A 23,291-nucleotide genomic window follows, 5' to 3' on the forward strand; every position below is an offset into this window, starting at 1 on the left:
CTTTGTAGTTTGTAATCCATATCCATCAGCCTGAGTAGTTACCAGAAAAAGAGTTTGAAACTCCTAATCTGTGAGATGAGGATTTTGTTGATACATTGGTAAAGTCATTTCTTCAAATTAGTGATATAAATTACGGCTACTGTGGTGGAGTTTACCATTTGCATGTGTTTCTATGCTGGGAACTTGGCATCAAGATGGATACGGGCGAAGTATCCGCTGCTGCTTTAGGAGTCTACGCTGAGTCACAACGTATCGAAACCTGGAAGAAGGCAGATCTTATGAAATAACTGTACCAAAGGGGCTAGATACGACAGGTGAAGCTGCCAATTAAAGAAGAGGCATTTTCGGTTGATGAGAGTAAAGACTCCACAAAAGCACTGCAGATGATGTCAGCTGATTCTAGAGTCAGTGGTACAGAAATGGATAAAGATGTGTCATAAAATGTAGCAAAGAGAATGAAAGGGAAGAGGATGTATGATTCCACTTGGAAAAGGAGTCAGATTTCCGGGTAACTTCTGATGTACCAGAAGTACATCCAGAAGAAAGTGTGTCAAATGCGGAAGCAGAAGAAGCAAAAGAAGTTCCAATGTGAGCTCCAGGGATTCCTGTGCCTCAAGCACTTCATCTCAATATATAAACACTGAGTTGGCTGCTCTTCAAGCACAACAAGATGTACTTGATGAGAAATGTGCCTTAGAAGAGCCGGGCGGGAGGCAGCGAACGGAGCAGCAATTGGATATGAAGTCAAAACTTGCTGCTAAGGCTGGTACGCAAGAAGTCTGATGATAAGAAGTCATCACATGAAATGAGAGCATTTGATGGTAAGGCAGAATCTTTTGTACCACGGTCACAAGGCATGAATATATATGGACAAATCCTCCCTGAGCATGGTGTTGCCAGGGCTTGAACACCAATAATAGCCCCTTCAGACAGAGATGAGTGGATTTCAATCTATCCAGCCAGAATTCTATTCATTTCGTCAGGTAAGAAAAATCAAGGTGAACAAGGACATGTGATGTTTTCAGCTACAGTACTGCTTTTAGCCATGAAAAATGAAATTGCTGCATTATTAATGCAGCAACAAGGTCTCTATTCCTTGTCCAAGAAGGAGACTCAAGTTTTTAATGGAGATCCACTTCAATATCAAGCATTCATTAAATCTTTTGAACATAATTTTGAAAGTAAGAATAAAAAAACCAGACATTGTCTTTATTCCCTGGAACAGTACACTGGAGAGCAGCCAAATGAACTGGTGAGGAGTTGCTACATATGGACCTAGAAAGGGAATTCACTAAGACAAAGGCATTACTACAAAATCTTTTGGCAACGAGCGTAACATTGCCATGGGTTGCATGGAGAAGGCTCTTTCATGGTCATCAATAAAATCGGAGGGTACAAAGGCTTTACAAGGATGCTCCCTCTTTTTAAAAGGATGTTATAATGCCATGGAAGATATCGACCACATACTTAACTTGAAATCGTCACAAGCAAATAGGCTGAAGGATTTGTGAAGAACAAGAATTTGTAAATTTCAGACAAAATATAGAAATATAGAATAGCCACCTTTGAGGCTATTGTGGAGTTCATTGAATGGCACGTGCGGTACTAGTATTTGGGAATATCAAGGACACTCCAACAGTGAGTGAAGATGTAAGGAGGTCCAATTCACAGCCTAATTTGAATTTGAAAACGTGTACCTTTGCCACTACTGTGTCAGTTGTAAATAAGGAAAAAGATAAAGTAACTAAAGAAAAGAAGAGTTTGTCTGCTGAGAAGAGCTGTTTGTTCTGTGAAGGTGCTTAGGAAATGTGTTCACAATTAGAAAAGAGAGAACTTAATGAGAAGATCACTTTCTTAAAGAAAAAAGGAGTGTGTTTTGACTGTATGTATGAAGGCCACATCTGTAAAAATTGCAAGAAGTGACTTGGTTGTAACATATGCAATTTGAAGCATCCTAGAATGCTGCATATTCACCAAAGGAACAAGGAACTGGAAAAGGAGCAAACAGAAACAAAGGAAGCACCAGAAAATAGTTTTATAGCCTCAGTTCAGACAAATGGTCATACTGGGGCTGGTTAGGATAACTGCATCCTCTCAATAGTGCCTGTACAAGTCAAGACCAGGAAGGGGGATGGAACAGCACATACTTATGCATTTCTCGACCCAGGCAGCACTGCATCTTTTTTTGCACCATGGGACGAATGAGCCAACTTAACCTTCAAGGAAAAAGGTCAAGGAATTTTTGAAAAATATGCGTCAAAAGAAGGTTATTGAAACCAGCATTGCTTCAGGTTAGAGGTTGCTGGAATGCATGTCAAAAACTTTTGTGATCTCCCAAGTTAGTACACTCAGAAAACTATGCCTGTGCATGAAGGAAACGTCCCACACCAAAACAATATCCATCAGTGGTCTTATCTGTGGAAGGTTTATCTACCTGGAGTTCTGAGCTAGAGATGCTGATTGGCTCCAATGTATCAAAGGCTTTGGAACCACTAAAAGTAATACAGAGTGTGGGAAATGGACATTATGCTTGGATGGACAATCAATGAACCATTAGAAAGAAAGAATGATATTGCTCAGGAACAGTTAGTGACAAGTATCAACAGGATTTTGGTTGTGAAACTTGATGAGTTGTGGGAACAGCAAAAGACTAAAGAAATTCACTACTGAAGAAAAGAAAACTGATCAATGTGAAAATAAAGGCATCAAAACCAATATTGAAGGAAATATTTTTATCAACAATAGTTGAAAATTAAGTATTAGAAGATGCTACAAATTTCTGTGTAACTGAATCTGAGACAGGACTAAAACAGATGATTGCAAAACTAGTGCAACTGCCTTCAGAGAACAATTGTTGAAAGGGGACTTGAAAATATTGGATCATCGTGAAAACAGTAACCAGAAAGATTTAATTGTAGATAGGATTTGCAAAGCCTGAGAACAGAAGAAAAGAATAACTGCTGAAGAAATGAATACCGTTATTGAGGAAAGAGATTCAGTTTTATCAAGACGCAAAAGGTTGGATGAGAAGATCCATCTTTTTAAAGAGAATAAGTCATTGGTTAATAACACGAGGCAGCTGACGAGGAAAAACAATCAAGAATGTAACTTGAAGGCCCAGCTATGTAACAAGCAAGATGAAGAAATTCAAACACTACAGCAGGGCTGAAAGTGGAAGAACCATGATCATTTAACTCCAGATCAAGTTAGTTACTTCTCGGGAGATGATTACTTTCCTATCGAAAGAATTGAATGCAGAGAGATAATCTAATAAAAGGCTTCAAAATAAACTGTCAGAAAATGAGACTGAATTGGAAGTTGGAAGATTGGATCTGGAATTGCAGAAAAAGGCAATCGAAGCCAGAGTGGTTGAAAAGGCTGCAGTTCTAGTTAAAGAGATATGTAGGAACCTTAAATGGAACCAGTCCGCTACTTTACAGAAGGATACATCAAATGCTGTGGCTGTTGCTAAATTTGAAGAACTAATGTTTGAATCTTACATTATCTATGACCAACTGCAGAAAAGGATGGGCGAATCTGTGGCAGGAAAGGTTAAAGAGACTTGTTTATTAAAATCAAGAGGATCAGATAAATTTTCAGAATCTGGTTCTAAGAGTTCCTATAAGAAGCAGAATGCTGGGAAGAAAGCCAAACAACATGCTGAAGACTTGCCTCATGTTAAACTCAAAAGGAAAACTGTGCCTAGTCTGTCTGAGGAAGATCTGACGTTTACTGGTGGATACTTTATTAACTCAAGGATTCCACAGAAAATGGAGGAACTTTGAAAAGGACAAACTGACTTTATTTTGTGGATTTTGTATTCTGTACTTTGCTTTCTACACAGATTGCAGAGTGATGGTAAAGATCACTCTTTTCAAGGCTTCGTGCTGGTAACCTCTGGCCTTGTAACAAATGAAGAAAGGAGACTTGCGTAGTGTTTGAATTTTATGTCGTTATTTGTTATTTATAATTGATTGTATAATTATGTAATTATTATTAGCGACATGACATCTCATTATAATAATTAGGGGCCAGAGTTAGAGCCAGAGGCTTGTTCCTTACCTGTGGTTTGGCCACGGGTGTAGGCGGTGTCCCTGTGGTCTGCGGGCTTCTTCCTGCGGCCATGCATGTGCGCTTGGCCCGGTACCAACAACGGCAGTTTCAGCCAGCTGTCAGTACACGGGTGCTATGGACTGGGCTGACATTAATATTAGTAATAATCATTAATAGGGGGTTGAGTTCAAGAGTCAAGAGGTCATGTTGCAACTCAACAAATATGTAGTGAAATCACACTTAAAGGATTGTGTTAGTTCTGGTCACCTCATGGAAATTTATAGAGAGAATGCAGAGGATATTTATCAAGTTGTTGCCTGGATTAGAAAATAAGTTATGAGGCAAGGTTAGCAGAGCTCGTACTTTTCTCTTTGGAGCGAAGAAGGATGAGAGGAGATTTAATAGAGGTCCTCGAGATTCTGAGAAGCATAGATAAGGTGGACAGCCAGTGCCTGTTTCCCAGGACAGGAATACCAAACCCCAGAGGACATCCATACAAAATGAAGGGAGGCAAGTTTAGGGGAGACATCAGGGGTTAAGTTTTTTTTAAACACATAGAGTTCTGGATGCCTAGAATGTCTTGTTAGGGTTGGTGCTGGAAGCTGAAATATTAGGAGCATTTAAGAGATTTTTCAACAGGTGAGTGGAAAAAGAAGTTTGAAAATCACTGCTCTAATGCTTCTGTACCTTTTTCCCCAAAGGGAGTAGTTGGAAGATGCTGTGTGCAGGGTGGCAGGAGTCCTCCCTGACTTTGCTAGTTGTCTTTAACAACGATCTCAGTAAATCCCATCGAGTTTGGTGGGGAGGGGGGCGGGGGGGACGGAGGGAGGGAGACCCTCAGTGATCCTCTCTGCTGCTTTTATGGTCCTGTGGATTGACCTCTGATGCTGCACAGCAGTGGTTTTCAATGGATTGCTTAAGGTGGTAGGTGGGTGGAAAGAAAAAGTTTGAAAACCACAGTTTTAATCGTGCCTCATTGTCTTGTCATGTGGACGGTCTCATAACTCCAAAGGAAATGGGCCAATGACACTTTTCCCTCAAACGAATATTTCAGTAACAATTGTGTCTAGAACAGTGATTCTCAACCTTTTATCCCCACTCACATCCCACTTTAAGTAATCCCTGACTAACCACAGAGCACCTATGGCAGAGGGATTACTTAAAGTGGGATGAGAGTGGAAAGAAAGTTTGAAAACCACAGCTCTAAACCTTCCCATTCCATGGACCTGTCCAAATATCTTTTAAATGTTCAGACCTATTTCTACCACCTTGGCAGCTTATTCCATATACTCAATATCTATTGTGTGGGGAACCTCGTGTCTTCTTTCAATCTTTCCCGTTTAACAATCAGATGCCCTTTGGGACTCCTCTACCCTCTGTTACCTTGTGCTCATTTGTGAAGTGGGGTGTGCTTTTCAGTTGACACAGTTTTACTTTTCTTCTGACAGGATATTACACAGCAGCATCTATGTGATAAACTGACAGTGGCACTCATTGAGAAATGCACACGGTTCCATATCCACTGCAGTCATCATCTCTGTGAGGAACCAATGTCCTCCTACGATGCTAAAATAAATGATGAAAACCTGACCAAGTGTTTGCAAAGCCTAAAGGAAATGTACCAGGATTTGGCCACAAAGAATACTTACTGTGAGAATGAGGCAGAATTCCGGAGCTACCATGTTCTGCTTAATCTCAACGAGGGAGATATTCTCCGGTGAGCAGGAGATATTTATGTTCAGTGTGTTTGCTGCATGATGGAATGTAGACATCATAAGATTTTTTAATTTGGAGATGCAGCACAGTAACAGGGCCTTCCAGCCCACACCCACCAAATACACCAATGTGACCAGTTAATCTACTAATCCTGTATGTCTTTGGAATGTGAGAGGAAACCAGAGCATCCAGAGGAAACCATTCAAATACGTGGAGAATATAGTTATGGCCATTAGTCCATTAGCCATGTAATCCTCTCAGTCCCAATTCCCAGCTTCTTCCTCGAAACTGCGCAAATGAGTTTGTCTTGTGACTATCCAAATCCATTTTGAAAGCTTTCAATGTACCAGTTTTCACAACCCTGCAAGGAATGAGTTCCAGAATGTGGCAACTGATTTTTCTTAGATCTTGGATCGTGTGCACATCACTTGGAATCTTGGTCTTAAAGAGCTTTTCTTTGCCTTTTCTGAACCCATTATGAACTTGTACATCTGTTAAATCACCTGCTCTATCTCCACTGATCAACATAAAGGATCAACTGCCCTGCTAGATATAGTCAACAGGCCACTCGTCTGGGAAAGTGGGAGAAATGCACAGACAGGGGAGTGTAAAAGAAGAATTTCAACTACCCATATGAAGGGACTGGGTCTTTTCATGTAGCTGGAATGTTTACAGTCAGAGTTTTGAAGCAAGTCAAATAGAGAGTAACAAGAAAATGAAGTGTCATGGAGCTTTGTAGCATGGAAAAGTATTTTCCATATGAGGAAGTTGTCTTCCTCACTATTGCCATTTGCGTCATATCCCTCAAAACCTCTATGCCTGTGTGTGTGGAGGAAGGTGCCCCTCTGGCCCCTTTTTAAATCTTTCAACTCTCACCTTAAATCTATAGCCTTTGGTTTTAGACTACCCTAAACTGGGGGAGGGTGGTGGGGGGGACTGACTGCTTACCTTATCTATACCTCTCAATATTGTATGGGACCTTTGTAAGGTTCACTTTCATCCACCTGTGCTCTAGGGGGAATATCTTAGCCTTGTAACTCAAGTCTTGCAGTCCTGATAACATTCTCATTTATCTTTCTGCATCTTTTCCAGCTTAAAGACCTTTATCTGATTGCTGGGCAATAAATTTGTGCACAATACTCTGGTGCTGCTCTACTCATTGCCCTGACTGATGAAGGCAAGCATGATAAAAGCTTTCTTCACCAATCTGTCTAGTTTTGACATTCTTTCATGAAGCTATATAACTGCATCCCTGGGTTCTATATCACTCTCCAGGGTCCTTCAGTTTGCAGTGCAAGTCCTAACCTGGCTCATCTTATCAAAGTACACTTATCCAGGTCACATTCCATCTGCCATTCCTTGGTCCACATTCCCAGTTTATCTACATCTTGTTGAGATCTTTGATAGCCTTCCTCACTATACCACTAATCTTGAATGAAGATTTTAGCAGTAGCTGAGTTTGGATGGGTGCAAAGTTTTTTGGCCATATTGCATTGATTAAAGTTATCAATCTGACTGATGAATCTAATTTTGTGGCTTGGTGTCAATACAACAGCTCACATCTTGCTTACATTGTTGTGCAACATATGTTGGTTTGAAGCTTCCGGAAGAGTTGTGTCACTCACTCCCCTGTCTGAATCAACAGCATTGAGGTGGAGATAGGTCTGAATCAACAGCATTTGAGGTGGAGATAGTCAAATCTCAGCTTCTGATGTTTAAAACTCTCCACCAACCTGTCCTCTATAATCATATTGTTGCACCAGCCAAGAAATCATCCCAGCGCTTCCACTTCCTCTGAAGCCTGAGGAAATTGGCCATGTCACCTGCAACAACTTAGATTATTATGTCAGGAGTTCATCTCTGCATAGGACAGGAACTGATGCTCTTAAGACCACAAGAAACTGTGGAGAGTTTTGAACATAGCTTAGATCATCACACAAACCTCCTCCCCTCTGTCCACTCTTCCACTGCCTCAGAAAATCAGCGAAAGCATTAAAAGATTCATCCTACCCCAGCCACTCTCTCTTTTCCCTCTTCCCATTGGGACAAATATTTGCGTGTGAAGTTTACATTGCCAGATTCAAAATATTTTTTTCTTGCTGTTGATGCCCCTGGGTGATCCTCACTCAAGTGAGGTTCCAACTGATCTCTCTCGAACTCTGAACTCTGTACTTTCTTTTGCTTGCTATTAAATGGATGGATTCACCAATTTCCTGCAAAACCACTTTCTCACTTTATCTTGGTATATGTGGCAATAAACTTGAATTTGATCACTCGAAGAATGTTTCATTAAATATTAGAGGAATCATCCTTCTGAAATACATAAGAAATAAGAGCAGGAGTCAGTCATCTGGCCTGTCGATCAAGACTGATCTGATCATTGCCTTAATTCCACCTACTTGCCTTTTCCACCTATTTATCTTGACTCTCTGCCTTCTGTTCGTTAACCAATCCTCAATCCATACCAATGTATTTTCTCCAACTCCATTCATCTGTATCATATTGATAAGTCTCTTGTGCAGCACCTTATCAAAAGTCTTCTGGAAATCCAAATATACCACATCAACCTGTTCCCCTCTATCTACCGCACCCATTATATCCTCAAAGAACTCTAGTTTGTCAAACAAAACCTGCCCTTTCTGAATCCATGCTGCATCTGCCTAATGGAACCCCTTTGTTCTAAATGTCTCACTATTTCATCCTTAATGACAGTTTCAAGCATTTTCCCCAACTACAGATATTAAGCTAACTGGCTGATAGTTACCCGTCTTCTGCCTACATCCCTTTTTAAAAAGTGGCATAACCTTTGCTGTTTTCCAATCTGCTAGAACCTGCCCAGAATCCAGAGAATTTTGGTCAATGACTATCAACACATCGACTATAATTCCCACCTTTTCCTTCAGTACCCAGAGATGTATCCCATCAGAGGAATGAGAGGAGATCTTATGGAAACCAGTAAAATTATGAAAGGGATAGAAAAGAGAGAGGCAGGAAAGTTGTTTTCACTAGTAGGTGAGACCAGAACTAGGGGACACAGTCTCAAGATTCTGAGGGGGGTAGATTTACGACGGAGGTGAGTAAAAACTGTTTTTCCCAGAGAATAGTGAATCTGTTGAATTCTTTGCCCAGGGAAGTAGTTGAGGCTACTTCATTAAACATATTTAAGGTTCAGTTAGATAGATTTTTACATTTTAAAATAAGGAATTCAGGGGTATGGGGAGTTGAGTCAATGATCAGATTAGCCACGATCTCATTGAATGGCAGAGCAGGCTCGAGCCGACTCCTGCTCCTATTTCTTATGCTCTTGTGTTAAGTGACCTATGTTGACTCTGGCCACCCTTTCCGTTTTATATATTTATAAAATTTTTTGCTATTTTTATATTTTGTGCTAATTTACCTTCAGAATTTCTTCTTCCCTTTCCTTGTTTCCCATTTAATGTTGCCTTTTAAAATTTTCCCAATCCTTCAGTTTCCCACTACTTTGACGACTTTGTCCACATGAGCTTTTAATTTTATATTTTTCTTTATTTCCTTAAACTCTTAGACTCTCCCCTCTCTTATTCCCCTTATTTTTAACAGGAATATATTTTTGTTGAGCACTGTGAAAAATCTTTTTGAAAGTCTTCCTCTGTTCCTCAACTGTTCTGCCAACTACTCTTTCTTCCAGTCCACGCTGACCAGTTCCTCCCTCATCCTGTTGTAGTCTCCCCTGTTCAAGCATAATACACCAGTTTTAGCTCTAACTATTGCACCCTCCATCTGTATGAGAAATTCAAACACACTATGATCACTTTTTCCAAGAGGGTCCCTAACTACTAGATTGTTAATTTTACTTGTCTCATTGCACAATACTAGATCTAAAGTAGCATTCTCTCTTGTTGGTTCCTTAACCTGCTGCTCAAGAAAGCCATCATGGATGCATTCTATGAAGTCATCCTCCAGACTCCCTTGACCAACTTGATTTTCCTAATCAATGTGGAAGTTAAAGTCCCCCACGACAACTGGCGTTCCGTTCTTTCATGTCTCAGCTATCTCTCGGTTAATTGCCTGTGGCACTGTGCTATTGTTATTTGGTGGGCAATAGACAATTCCCACCAGTGATTTTTTTTTCCCCCCTCCACCCTTGTTCATTGAAGAAAAGTGTTGCACCTGTTGAAAAATGGAGAGACATTGTTTTTTCTGGGCTTCATGAACTTGCAAAGCAGGCAAATTCACAACCACTGACTCATGAGATTTCTGCTAGCTCAACTTGCTTGTTCTTTACTCCAGGGAAGTCCAGCAGTTCCGTCCAATCATCCGGAACTCCCCTGAGGTGAAGTTGGCAGTCCGGGCATTTGCTGCTCTGAACAGTAACAACTTTGTGAGGTTTTTCAAAGTCGTCAAGGTATCCTCCTACCTCAGTGCCTGTATACTACATCGCTACTTCAAACAGGTATGGCCAATCACCTGGTGAGCTATGAAATAGGCTAGCTCACAAATTAATGTTCTTGATTGTGAAATTTGAGTATTGTAAATATCTTTTCATTATAATTAGTCTTGTGATTTACCATTTTATTTGCAGATTTGTTTCCATGAAAGCTTTGCTGCAGCACTAAGCAACCAAACATGTAAGGCAGCAGGGATTACTCGACACAGTTAACTTACTCTGAGTCAGTGGGACAGATGTGGTTTATCAGTTTAAAATGGTGACACAGTGTTCTGGGCACTGAATGTTTAGCTTCATGGATCAAGGCATTGAGTACAAGAGTTGGGGAGTCATGTAGCTACACAAAACTGCACTTGAAGTATTGTGTACCTTTCTGGTTGGCATACTGCAGAAAGGAATGGCAATAGAGAGAAAGCAGAAGAGATTGCAAGGAATTGAGTACTGTGGTTATGAGATGTTGGATGGGTTCATTTTTCCTGGAATGTATGTGACTGAAGGGTATCTTCTAGAGGTTTATAAAATTATGGCTGGCAAAGATAGGATAAAGTGCCTGAATCAGTTCCCTAGGGTGAAACTAGAGGACTCGGGTGGAAGTTAAGTTGAGTTGATAATTTATCCAAGGAGTTAAGTTTTCTACCTTCTGAGTGATGATCATTTGGAATGAGCTGCCAGGGGAGATGGTACAGACAGATACAATTACATTTAAAGGGAATTTTGACAGGTACCTGGATAGATATGTCAGGCATGGAGGCTGTGGGCCTAATGTAGGTAAATAGGATTAGTGCAAGTGGGCATCATGGCTGGTGTAGGAGTGTTGCCCTGCTATAGGGTTTGATGACTGAGGAGAAGAAATTATTTCACTTGTAGGTTGTGAATTCTCTTCCCAAGAGAACTATGTTTGCGCAAGTCACTGATTATATTCAAGAGGGAGATTGATAGATTGACAAATTCATAGACATCATGGGAATCATGGAACAAAAAGCTAAATACATGAAAGTAACCTGAGGTAAAAGATCTTCAGTAATCTTGAATGGTGGAATAGGTGCAAGAGGCCAAATGGCCTATTCTGTCTGCTTTTAATGATCTTGATGATCCAATATCAGGTCAGATCCTAACTCTGGATTCAGGTTGCCTTCACGCTGACTGTGTAACATCACTGGGATATTTTCTTTATCTTTTTGCATGATGTTGTCCTTGCCAAAGATCGAAGATGATTTCTTTTTCCAGCATTGACAGCAATTAGCTTTATCCACTCTGGGATCTGGCCTTGTGCAAGTTCTCAGCTGAAAAACTGAGATTCATTGATTTATGAATGTGGCATCGTTTCTTGGCCAATTTTTGACAAAGCACCACTATTTCCTGCTGTGTGTTACTGAACTAAAGAGGTTACGTAGGTGAAAGTTATTCAGCCAGCATTCTTCATTTTGTTTCAGGTTCGTCGTGAGGCTCTTAAGGCTTTGAATTTTGCACTGACGGTGAGCTCTCAACGATCTACCATGTTTCCAATGGATATTCTTGTTAGAATGCTGCAATTCAAAGACTATGGAGAAGCAGCTGAATTTGCCAGAGACTATGGGCTGAATGTGAGCGATTGGTAAGTTTTACCATTTTATTTTTAGTCTTTATCAGACGAAAACTAAATCAGCCATGGCCAGCTCTTTGGGAATACAGGACGGGCAGTTGCCGTGGAGGGTCGGTGGTGAGGGCGCTAGTGAGGCGAGCTTACCTCGTAAGTCTGCCAGCAAGGTCAGACTCATGGTTGTGGAACCAATGCTCGGGCTGAATAACTCCCCAGGTAGTGACAGTGGTGTGCCGTAGACTAACTCCGCGGATGATACCTGTAGGTCTTTCGGAGCCATTCTAATGCCGAGCAGGACCCAGGGAAATTCGTCCATCCAGTTAGGGCTGGTGAGGCGAGCCATGAGGGCTGACTTTAGGTGCCGGTGGAAGTGCTCCACTAGGCGTTGGCTTGGGGATGGTATGCAGTGGTGTGATGGAGCTTGATCCCCAAGAGGTTTGCCAGCTGTGACCAGAGGGTGGATGTGAACTGGGTACCCTGTCACTCGTCATGTGTGCCAGAACTCCGAACCTGAAAATCCAGTGGGCGAGTAGGTTCCTGCCACAGGACTCTGTGGAAGTGTTTCAGCAGGATGGCTTCTGGCCACCTCGTCGTACGGTCGGCAACGGTCAACAAATAGTGGGCATCCCTGAACATAGGCAGGGGGCCCACGATGTCTGTGTACGTGTTCAAACCTCTTGGCCATGGAGTCAAACTGCTGTACTGGGGCCTTTACGTGGCGCTGGATTTGGAGGTCTGACACTCCGTGCAGTTTCTTGTCATCTGGGCTACCTGTTTCTAGAGGCCATGCCACACAAACCGTTCCACCACCATGCGAACCGAGGTCTTGACCGAGGAATGAACCAAATCGTGGACCATGCTGAAGGCCTGTGGCCTCCATTGCGGTGGGACTAATGGGCACGGTGAGCCGGTGGAGACGTTGCAGAGCAGTGTGTTGGGGCTGCCCGGCAGTTTGAGGTCCTGGAGCTGGAGACCCATGATGGCAGTGCAGAAAGCTTGTGTGTCTGCATCCTCCTTCTGTGCCTGTGCTGGCTGGGTATAGTCTAGGCCGGGGGCGAGGCTGTGGATGGTGGGCCTTGAGAGTGCATCTGCAACGACATTGTCCTTGCCTGCTCTGTGTCGGATGTCGGTGGTGAACTCTGATATGTAGAACAGATGCCACTGCTGGCGTGCCGACCAGGGATCTTTTGATATTTGAGTGAGTGGTTTATGGTTGGTGAAAATGGTGAATGGTCTGCTCTCTAGGAAGTATCAGAAGTGTCTGATGGCCAGGTACAGGGCCAGAAGTTCCCTGTCGAAGGCGCTGTATTTTAGTTCCGGGGGGGTGGAGGTGCTTGCTGAAAAGGCAAGCGAACGCCACTGGCCATTGACTGATTGCTCCAGGATGCCCCCGATGACCGTGGCTGAAACGTCCATCGAGAGTACGGTATGGGTATCCAGCTACAGGTGGGCTAGTAGGGTGGCGCTCGCCAGGACGTCTTTCGTCGCAATGAAAGCTTTCTCAGCCTCTTCCGTCCATTCCAGATTTTGTTCTTGGCAGCGATCAATGTGAACAACGGCCGCATGATGCGAGCTTCCCCCGGGATAAAATGGTGGTAAAAGTTGACCATGCTGGCGAATTCCTGTAGACCTTTGAGGGTGTTGGGCTTTGGGAACTGGCGTACGGCTTCTCTGGTACCTTCATAAGAAAAATCTCAAATTTAGCTTCAACCTTCTCTGGTGCCGGGGTGGCCCCGTCTGCAGAGATGGTATGGCCTGGGAATTGCAGGGACTGCTTATTGAACTGGCCCTTGGCCACATTGACCGTGAGGCCGAACTCTGCCAGACGGGCGAATAGTACATAGGCATGAACCTTATGTTCGTCGTGGTCCGAACTGACAACGAGGATGTAATTGAGATGGATAAATACAAAGTCCAAGTCTCTTCCCACTGCGTCCATCAGGTGTTGAAATGTCTGGGCCGCATTCTTAAGGCCGAAGGGCATCTGCAGGAACTCGAATAGGCTGAACGGGGTGATGATCGCAGTCTTGCCGATGTTGCAATGGACTGGGATCTGGTGGTAACCCCGACCTTTGAGAAAACCTGGGTGCCGTGCAAGTTGGCCATAAAGTCCTATATATGTGGGATGGGGTATCGGTTCGGTGTGGTTGCATCGTTGAGGCGACGGTAGTCCCCGCATGGGTGCCAACCCCCGGAAGCCTTTGGGACCATGTGGAAGGGGGAGGCCCAAGGGCTATCCTATCCGCGGATGATCCCCAGCTCCTGCAGTCGGGAGAACTCCTCCTTTGCTAGTTGCAACTTCTCAGGGGCAACCACCTGACTGGCATGGAGTGGGGGGGCCCTGGGTTGAAATGTGGTGGCAGATTCCATGTTGGGGCATGGCAGAAGTAAACTGTGGCTGCAAGATGGAGGGAAAATCGTTGAGCATGTGAGAATACTCATCCTTGGGGGTTCTGATGGAAGCTATTCCCGGGCCGCTCGTGTCTGTGGAATTGAGGCAGACAGATTGGAAGGTGCGGGCGTGTACCTTTGATGTCCACCAACAGGCTGTGCGCTGGGAGGAAGTCAGCTCTCAGCAGTACTGTGCCCACCAAGGCCAATACGATTTCCAGCGGAACTTGTCCTTGCCGATTTGGATCTCTTCACTGTGTGTGCTGAAAGTCTTGATGGAGGATCTGTTGGCTGCCTGCAGGGTTGGGTCCCGTGAATGGGTGCGGGTCTCAAGGGCAATCGGGGGGAGGGGGGGCGGGCACGCTCAGTTCTGCTCCGGTGTCTAACAGGAAACGTCAGCCACTGGATTTATCAATCACATGCAGGAGGCTGTTTGCGCGGCCAGCTGTCGCAGCCATTAATGGTGACTGGCCGGGTCGTTTCCCTGGAATGAGCAGGGCTGCCTGCACTTGTGGGCTTGGGCCCCCAGCATTGATGGTAGAAACACCAGGAGGGGTGATGTTCTTCTGGTTTGTGCTTGGGGGGCGCTTACAGCCGATTGGGTCCTGGGCAGGTGACTTGGCTGAGGGCGGCCTTGTTTTCTCACTTGTTCTGCCAGAGGATGTCTGCACGGGCTGCGACACAGCGTGGATCTGAGAAATCCTCATCTGCCAGCAGGAGTTGGATGTCCTCAGGCATCTGTTCGAGGAATGCCTGTTCGAACATCAAGCAGGGTCTGTGACCCTCTGCTAGCACCAGCATTTCATCCATGAGGGCACATGGGGTGCTGTCACCCAGACCATCCAGGTGTAGGAGCCTGGTGGCGTGCTGCTGCCGTGAGTGACTGAAGGTGCTGAGGAAGAGGCTTTTGAGAGTGAGGTATTTACCTTCCTCTGGTGGGTCGTGGATGAGGTCATCCACCCAGGCTGTGGTTTCTCCATCGAGCACATGACATGGTAGAACATCGTGGCGTCTGATGTGATGTGATGTGTCGGAGGCGAAACTGTGCTTCCACCTGCCCGAACCAAGTGAGTGGGTGATGTGTCCAGAAGGGGGGAGTTTCACCACGACCGCTTTGATTGCTGCGGAATCCATATCGGGAGGCCAGAAAACCATCTGGACACTCTGGGATCACCAGTGTAGCGACTGCTACACAGAATGAAACACACCACTACCACGTTGGAGGTTTCAAATGAACTGTTTATTCAAACTTCACACGCTCGCTTTAAGGACGGCGTGAGCGCCAGCCCCGCATCGGCGGTGATGTCACCACGCTCGCCTGAGTCGTACACCCTGGCCTAAACCACGAGGCACGGAGGTCCCCCAACAGCGCCATCTTATCGCGGGGCCAGTTCGCCACGAGGATGTGCGCCACCGCAATTATATGATTGCTGAAGTGGTGAATCATTCTTGATTGTCTATTGCTTCAACTCCTTGCTTTATCTTTGCTCAGCGCCATGAGGGCGCGGCGCCATGAGGGCGCGGCGCCATGGAAGTTCAGTACTCCAAAGCTCAACTCCTTCTCACTTTTATCTGAACTCTCTAAGTGAAATTCTTTTACCTGAGACATTTTTGTCTTTTGGATTTTTGGGCCAAACCAATGTTGTTTTTCTTGAGTCTCCACAATCATAAACTTGGGTTCTCATCTTCCCTTAAATTCACCCAGACCCCTCCTGCAATCACCATTTTCGTAGTCATAGACCTCAAAAGCAAAGAACTGGCTCATCTCATCCTTTCAACCAAACTATCTGAGCTAATCCAATGTCTGCACTTGTCCCCATTACCCTCTAACCCTTTCCTATTTGTGTACCTGTCTCGATGTTTTTTAACTGTCACAACTCTACCCCCTCTCATACTTCCTCTGGCAACTTGTCCATACACTCACCACACATCTACCCCTTGGTTTCCTTTGAGATCTGCACTTACCCACCTCACTTTGCTTTAAACTCTCCTACCCTGGGGAGAAGGCTGCGACCCTTTACCTTTTTTCGGCTCTCATAATTTTATAAAAATTCATAAGGCCATCTGTCAGCCTCCAATATTCCAAGGGGGGAAAAAAATCAGTCTATCCAATCTCTCCTATTAATCAAGCCCTCCATCCAGAGCCTGTAAAACCTTTGTGAATTTTTTTTGTTGCAACTTTTCCAGTTTAGTGTCATTCTTCCAATAGGTGATCAGAGCTGCACACAAAGACCATTCAGTCCATCTAGCCTGTTCTGCCATTCAAATCATGACTGATGGATTATTCCTCTCAACTCTATTCTCCTGCCTTTTCCCCATCACTTCTGATGTCTTTACTAATCAAAAACCTACCAGCCTCTGCTTTAATCTACCCAATGATGGCTTTACAGTCGTCTGTGGCAAAAATTTCCACAGATTCACCACCCTCTAACTGAAGAAATTTCTCCTCATCTCAGCTCTAAAGGGACATCCTTTTATTCTGGGGCTGTGCCCTATGGTTTGAGACTCTCCCGCTACTGGAGATATTTTGTCAATGTGCATTTTATCCGGCCCTTTCAATATTCAGTATTTTTCATGAGATTTTCCCCCTCTTGTCCTTCTAAACTCCAGTGAGTTAAGGCCCAGAGCCATCAAATACTCTTCATGCATTAACCATCTCATGCCCAGGATCATCTTTGTAAACTTTTGATCCTCTCCAACCCCAGCGCATCGTTTCTTGGATATGAGGCCTGAAACTGCTTGCAGTACTGCACACATGATCTGACCAATGCCTTATTAAGACTCAACGTTACAGCTTTGCTCTTATATTCTAGTCCTTTTGAAATGAACATTTCATTTGCTTTCCTTGTAATTGACTCAACCTGCAAGTTAACCATTAGGGAATCTTGAAGTAAGACACCCAAGTCCCTTTGAACCTCTGTTTTTTGAATGCCCTCCATGTTTTAGAAAATTCCAAATGTAGCCTTTCTAACATCTTTTAGTCATAACATGAGATCCCAACTCCTGAACTAAGTGCTATCGAATGAAGATAACCCAAATAACTTCACCACCCTGTCGATCTGTTTCAAATAATTTCTCCTGTGTTCCATGCGCATTTCATTTTTGAATTTGTTTTTTCTGCCCCGTTATTCATCTCACACCCGGCAAAAATATTCAGTGAATGCCTGACCTCAGGTCACCTCTCAGTTAGTTTTGTTCTTGAATGAAGATGACAAGCTATTGCAATCTTTTCTGATAGGTGTAATCTAACAATTCTGGAAACATTTTCTTGAACCTGCTCTGAAACCTTGATGTCTTTATCCATAACCTGGTCTCAGCAAAGCCAAGTAAATCTTTTTTAAATATTTTATTTATAAATTTTAAATCATACAACATTAATTATAACATACTCATACAGATATTATATAATTAAGTAAAATCTCCCAACCTCCTCCATCCATCCCACTAACACCCTCCCTCCTCCCCCTTCCAATGACAAAGAAAGAAGAAAAGAGATCATCTCTTAAAAACAACAATAATCAACTTTATAGCTGCAGAGACTGAGACATCCACTGGAGCGGGTTGAGAGATTAAATCTTCAAACCAAGAATTTTTAAATATGGGCTCCATATGTTTACAAAAAAAATCTCTCAAATTATGTTATCTTTTCTAGGATTTCATTCCTAAAACTAAATCAGATTTCCATGTAATAGCCAAATATTTTTTAGAAACGGCCAAAGCTAAACGTAAAAATTCAATTTGATACATTGTCAATCTTAGTCCTAAAGCAATTGACTTAATATCCCCTAGTAAAAGCAACATTGAATCAAACGGTAGACTCACTTTTAATACTTGCTCCAAAAACAATTTTACTTGTATCCAAAAATTCTTAACTTTAGAACAAGTCCAAGTCGAATGAAAGGAAGTACCTATCTCTTGTCCACATCTAAAACACAAATCCGAGGAAATTAAATCAAATTTATTTAATTTTTGAGCGGTTAAATACAATTGATGTTAAAAAAATTTATATTGTACTAATCTATATCTTGCGTTTATAACCTTAGTCATACTATACACAAATTTCTCCAAACATTTTCGTCCATCTTCCTCTTTAGATCAAGTTCCCATTTCATTCTTGATTTAGGAACATTCAACTTGGGCATTTTATTTTGTAATAACTTGCATCTCAGAAATAAACTTATTTGTTTCTTCCTTAATAAAGCTTTTTATTTTGGGTGAATATAGAGTTAGATAAAATTTATGAGAAGTCTGTGTCAGAATTTATTTATAAATGGAATTCAAAATTGTTAATTTGTAAGGATCCACCAATTTTGAAGCATTTAATTGAAATATAGGATATAATTGATTATGAGATAGGTGGAAAAGGGAAGATTTCAGCGAAAATGCTCTTATATCAAAATAAACTTTTTCTTTTTGCTGTGTTACAAAGATCAAACCAGCAACCACAAAGAAGGCATATCACACAGGGATAAAGATTAACAATTACTTTATTAACAAAAATTCACCTTTAAACTTTAATTCAAAATCCCCCTTTTATAATAATGCCCACTGGTTACTATGCAAATTTCTATAACCGTGTAAAACTAAAAACTTCCCCAGCCTAAATACAATGTATGTAATTAAACTCTAAGTTATATTTCCAACCAGCCCACAGAAAAACTTAGACACAAAACAATCACAAAACACACAAGACTCACAAAACTTCGATCTCAACCGAAGCAAAGATTATAAATAAAATTCAGTTTGTTTGGTAAACTGAAGCCAAAAGATCTTAGAGAGAGCACAAAATTTGAAGTTGTCTTGTGTTGCTGCAGAGAGAGGAACAACTGTCTTGGTCCGGATCCTTCTGGCTGCCTTTGGAATGTTCATCCTTTTTGAAATCCCAACATTCTAAACTGTCCTCCATGACTCGTGCTCTGGGCCTTCTTCCACTCCACAGCACCTCCAGTGGTGGTTTGTCGTCCAAGTCCAGAAATTATTAGATCATTTTCTTCACATGCCCAGTCCATCTCCCACTCTCTCAGCAGTCCACCTTCACCTTGGCTTTAAAAGGCAAACTGTCACTTTTTAACATAAAACCACACAACTCATAAGTCCATACACAACACAGAACTCTGTAACAACTGTAAATAATCAGCTTTTAAAGATATGGAATCAATTGGGGATTTAAAAAGTTGAAGATTGTTTTAAAGCAGAGATGATTGTATCTTTTAATCGAATTAAGGAGAAATTTCAAATTCTTAGTAATACTTTTTTTGTGACTATCAGGTTAAAACTTTTTTATTGGGTAAATAGATTAAAATTACCTAGACAATCTGCTTTGGGATTATTGCTTACTAAGGAAGAAACTAAATCTTTAAAATCACATCTCCCCACTACAGTGTTTAAGTAGAAATCAATCCTCATAAATTGTTTGCTAATTTATTCACGAGTATGGTAACCTTCATCAGTATTTATGGTGCTCTATACCCTTGAAAAATTGCAATGTTCCGGGGGCGCTGATACTGGGCCCTGCATCTGAGCAAATATCTCTTGGTAAGCCCCTGGGATTTCTCAATGGCAGATTCTGAGTTTTTCTGTAACTGATGAAATCACATTACCCAGAACCTACTTCATAATTTTGTTTATTTTTGTTGACAATTTAACAATTTCTCCTGGCATTTATTCTCATCCTTGTTTATTATTAGTTATTGTTTCAGAGACATGATGGTAGTCCATTATCTTGCTAATGGAAAATTACTGGGGGGGGTCATAGACAGTGTAAATGGTTGTCAAAGAATACAACTGGATATAGATCAGTTGCAGATATGGGTAAAGAAATGGCAGATGGAGTTTAATCTGGTCAAGTGGAGGGTGTGGCACTTTGGGAGGCCAGATATAAGTGAAAGGGCACAATTAATGTGCAGAGGATTCTGGGGTTGAAGTATAACAGGTCATGTGACCCCCAACAGGAACCTGGTTGGAAGCCATCACATCTGTCAGTCAAGGTCAAGATCACCCACAGTAAGCATTGGCCATTGGCCCCTTTGAAGGAATTCACACCTCGCTACTGGTTCCTTTAATCACCAACCCTCATTTGGGCATACCAGAGTTGGCCCCCACTAGCTGGCTAGGGGTATAAAGCCCAACACATGGAACAGCTGGGTCTCTTTTCTCCTGATGACAAACCTAAGCTCCACTTCAGGTCGCGAGCCAGATGATGCTGGAAAGTCAATCACAAGGTGTGTGCCAGTAATGGTTAGAATACTTATTTATGACGCAGATGTGCTCATTGATCATTGAACTAATTGAGGTGTTGAACCTGGTCGAGGGGTGGGTGGATACTGTTGTTGTGCCTCATTACTCTATAATATAGATCACAGTGTGTAGCGATGTGCCAATACTGTCATTGCAGCCGATGTGAATGTATTGCATATGCCGTGACTGTGTATGCTATCCCTATTGCGACTTGCCCACTTTCCATCGTGGGCAAATAAAAAATGTTTTGTCACAATCAACGTGGTCAGACTTGTTGCTTCTCAGACCCGTCAAACTGGCTTCTCACATCACAGGGGTCCAGGTCCAAATTCCTTGAAAGTGACCATTCAAATAGAACCATAGAGCACTACAGCACAGAAATAGGCCCCTTTGGCCCATAGAGTCTGTGCTGAACCATTCTTTTTTCCCTAGTTCCACTGACCTGCCTCCATACCTCTCCATGGTTTCAATGAATGATGAACCTGACCCCTCAGACTCTCTGCACATCAATGCTTTCCAGGACCATGCTATTAACTGTACATTCTTCTTACAGTGGGGATGAGTGAGGGCTGGGGGAGAGGTGAGGGTAGATAGGGTGGTAAAGGTGGTGTCTGGTATACTTGTGTAGATATTGAGTATAAAAATAAGGCAGCCAGGTTGCAGCTATATAAAAAATTTGGTTAAGTTGCTCTTGGAATACTATCTGCAATTCTGGTCACCCCATTACAGGAAAAACTGTGGAGGGTTTGGAAAGGGTACCAGGAAGTTGCCTGGTTTAGTAGGGATGAGCTATGGGGCGATTTGGCTATTAGGTTGTTTTCTCTGGAGTATCAGAGGCAAAAGGGTATCCTGATAGAGGTTTATAAAATCATGAGAGGCGGAATCTTTTCTCCAAGGTACAAGTGTTACGCACTAGAGGATGTGCATTTATGGTGAGGGGGAAGGAGTTTAAGGGAGGTGGGGGGCAAATTTTCATCCAGAGTGGCAATTGCTTTGAACAGGCTGCCAGGAGTTGTGATGAATGCAGATATAATAGTAGTGTTCAAGAGACAATTAGATAAGAGGGCGTGGCAAGATTGCGTAGAGTCTAGATGTGTAATTTCAACCTCTCTGGCCAGACTTTTTAAGTACTCGTTTTTTAACCCTTTGTTTTCAAGTTTAAACTTTTAAAATTTTAGGTTAAAGTATTGAGGAACTACTATGGCCATTAATGGTAAAAAGATTAAACCTTAAGTGCAGAAGAAGTTACATTTTCGAAGTGTTGAAGATTTGGGGCCTAAATGACTTGTTACAGCTTCAAGTTTAATTTCTTCAGTGTCTAAACCACAAAGACTGCCTGTGGGAGCTGAAAAAAAAATGTCTACTCCTCACCAAGTGAAGGATGGCGCTGGAATTACCCATTCTCTGGAGGAAGGTGCGTGTTCCCAAGAAGTGGATCCCGATTCTGGAAGCCTCTCGATTTTAACAGAGGGAGCACGCAGGAAGACGACTCCATTGTTTGAAATGCATCAGGAAGCATTTCCACCTGAAGATATCGATTTCCTCTGTGATTTTGCGCAAAAACGAGCTGCGGGGAGAGACCAGCGGCGACCCCCTGAGGAAGTCGGGGTACTGTCGCTGGGAGTCCAGACCCGCAGTAAAACCTCTAAAATGCCTTTTGTTGAGTTGCAGCAGGAGCTGCAGTTACCCGGTTCTGCCACTATGTTAGAGAAAGCAGGGCTGAGCTTTTCTGAGTTACAGTGTACGCAGTTAAATCCTGTCATTCAACCTTTAATGAATGAGATGGTTCAAATGAATGCTAGTATAAATTCAGAATTGAATACAGTTAAAGCACGTGTAGAAGCTTCTTGTGAAGATTTTAAAAAATTTCAGTCTGCTTTTTTGGAATGTAAACAGCAAGTGATTTCTAACAGAAAAAGTGTTGAAGGTTGAAAAATCAGTTAAAGAATTGGGAGAACGTGAGAAGGAGTTAGAGAGGAAAATAGACTACTTGGAGAATCAAAGTAGAAGGAATAATGTGAAAATTGTTGGTTTGCCAGAAGGTATAGAAGGACAAGATCCTCTTCGTTTTTTTAAAGATTGGATCCCACAAGTATTAGGACAAGAATTTTTTTCTGGAGACTTGGTACTGGAAAGAGCTCATAGAGCTTTAAGAAGAACACCTTTACCTGGTCAACCACCGAGACCGATAATAATTCGTTTTTTTTTTAAATATCCTGACTTGAGTCAAGAGGTCATTCAACGCCGATGTCGATTCAACCCAGTTAAAGAAGCTTTGTGGCATAAAGGTTATTAGTCTACTTTTCGCTACCCGGCAGTGTTGAAGGTGTTTTATGGAGATCATCAATTTTGGTTTTTTGAAGCAATGATTTTTGCTGATTCATTGCCAGACATAAGAGGACAAAGACGTAGTGCACCATTGTCTCCTAAAGAAAAATCTGCTTGTGTTGGAAACTGAAGAAATGGCAGAAATGGGAATAACGGGAATGGAAAGAGTCCAACTTTTTCTGAAATGGGATCTCCGAGACTAGAATCTCTTGGATGAATAGAAGAATTTTCTTATTCTTATTCTACTTATTATGATATTTTGATGTTATTCATTGTTTGGCTGGGGATGGAGAGATTTGCTCTAAGTTCTTTACTAGTCATCAGCCACTGGTGGCTGACCCACACCCAATTTTTGTTTAGGGATTACTACCTTTTGGTAGCTTTTGGGGGGGGGTGGTTTCATTTTAGTTAGCTTTTAATTGTGATTTTTTTTCTCCTATTGAAGGGCCTATATACGTTGATTTGAGTTTTTATAGAAAGATATTATTGGTATTTAGTAACAATAGTAGATATTTCAAAGTTTAGGTTTGCTACTTTTAATGTTCGGGGTTTAAACAGTCT

General features: G+C 42.4%; 1 protein-coding gene across 2 annotated transcripts in view; it reads left to right on the top strand.

Annotated features, from left to right (window-relative positions):
* mcm3ap (minichromosome maintenance complex component 3 associated protein) overlaps positions 1-23,291 on the top strand; it is a 108,030-nt gene that overhangs the window by 25,812 nt on the left and 58,927 nt on the right. For both annotated transcript variants that reach the window (XM_069934039.1, XM_069934041.1), the window contains exons 8-10: positions 5,502-5,770; positions 10,039-10,201; positions 11,629-11,789. In XM_069934039.1, coding sequence (XP_069790140.1) covers positions 5,502-5,770; positions 10,039-10,201; positions 11,629-11,789 — 593 coding nt within the window. The remainder of the gene's footprint in view (positions 1-5,501; positions 5,771-10,038; positions 10,202-11,628; positions 11,790-23,291) is intronic.

This window comes from Narcine bancroftii, chromosome 4, assembly GCF_036971445.1.
Source record: "Narcine bancroftii isolate sNarBan1 chromosome 4, sNarBan1.hap1, whole genome shotgun sequence".
Taxonomy (NCBI): Eukaryota; Metazoa; Chordata; class Chondrichthyes; order Torpediniformes; family Narcinidae; genus Narcine; species Narcine bancroftii.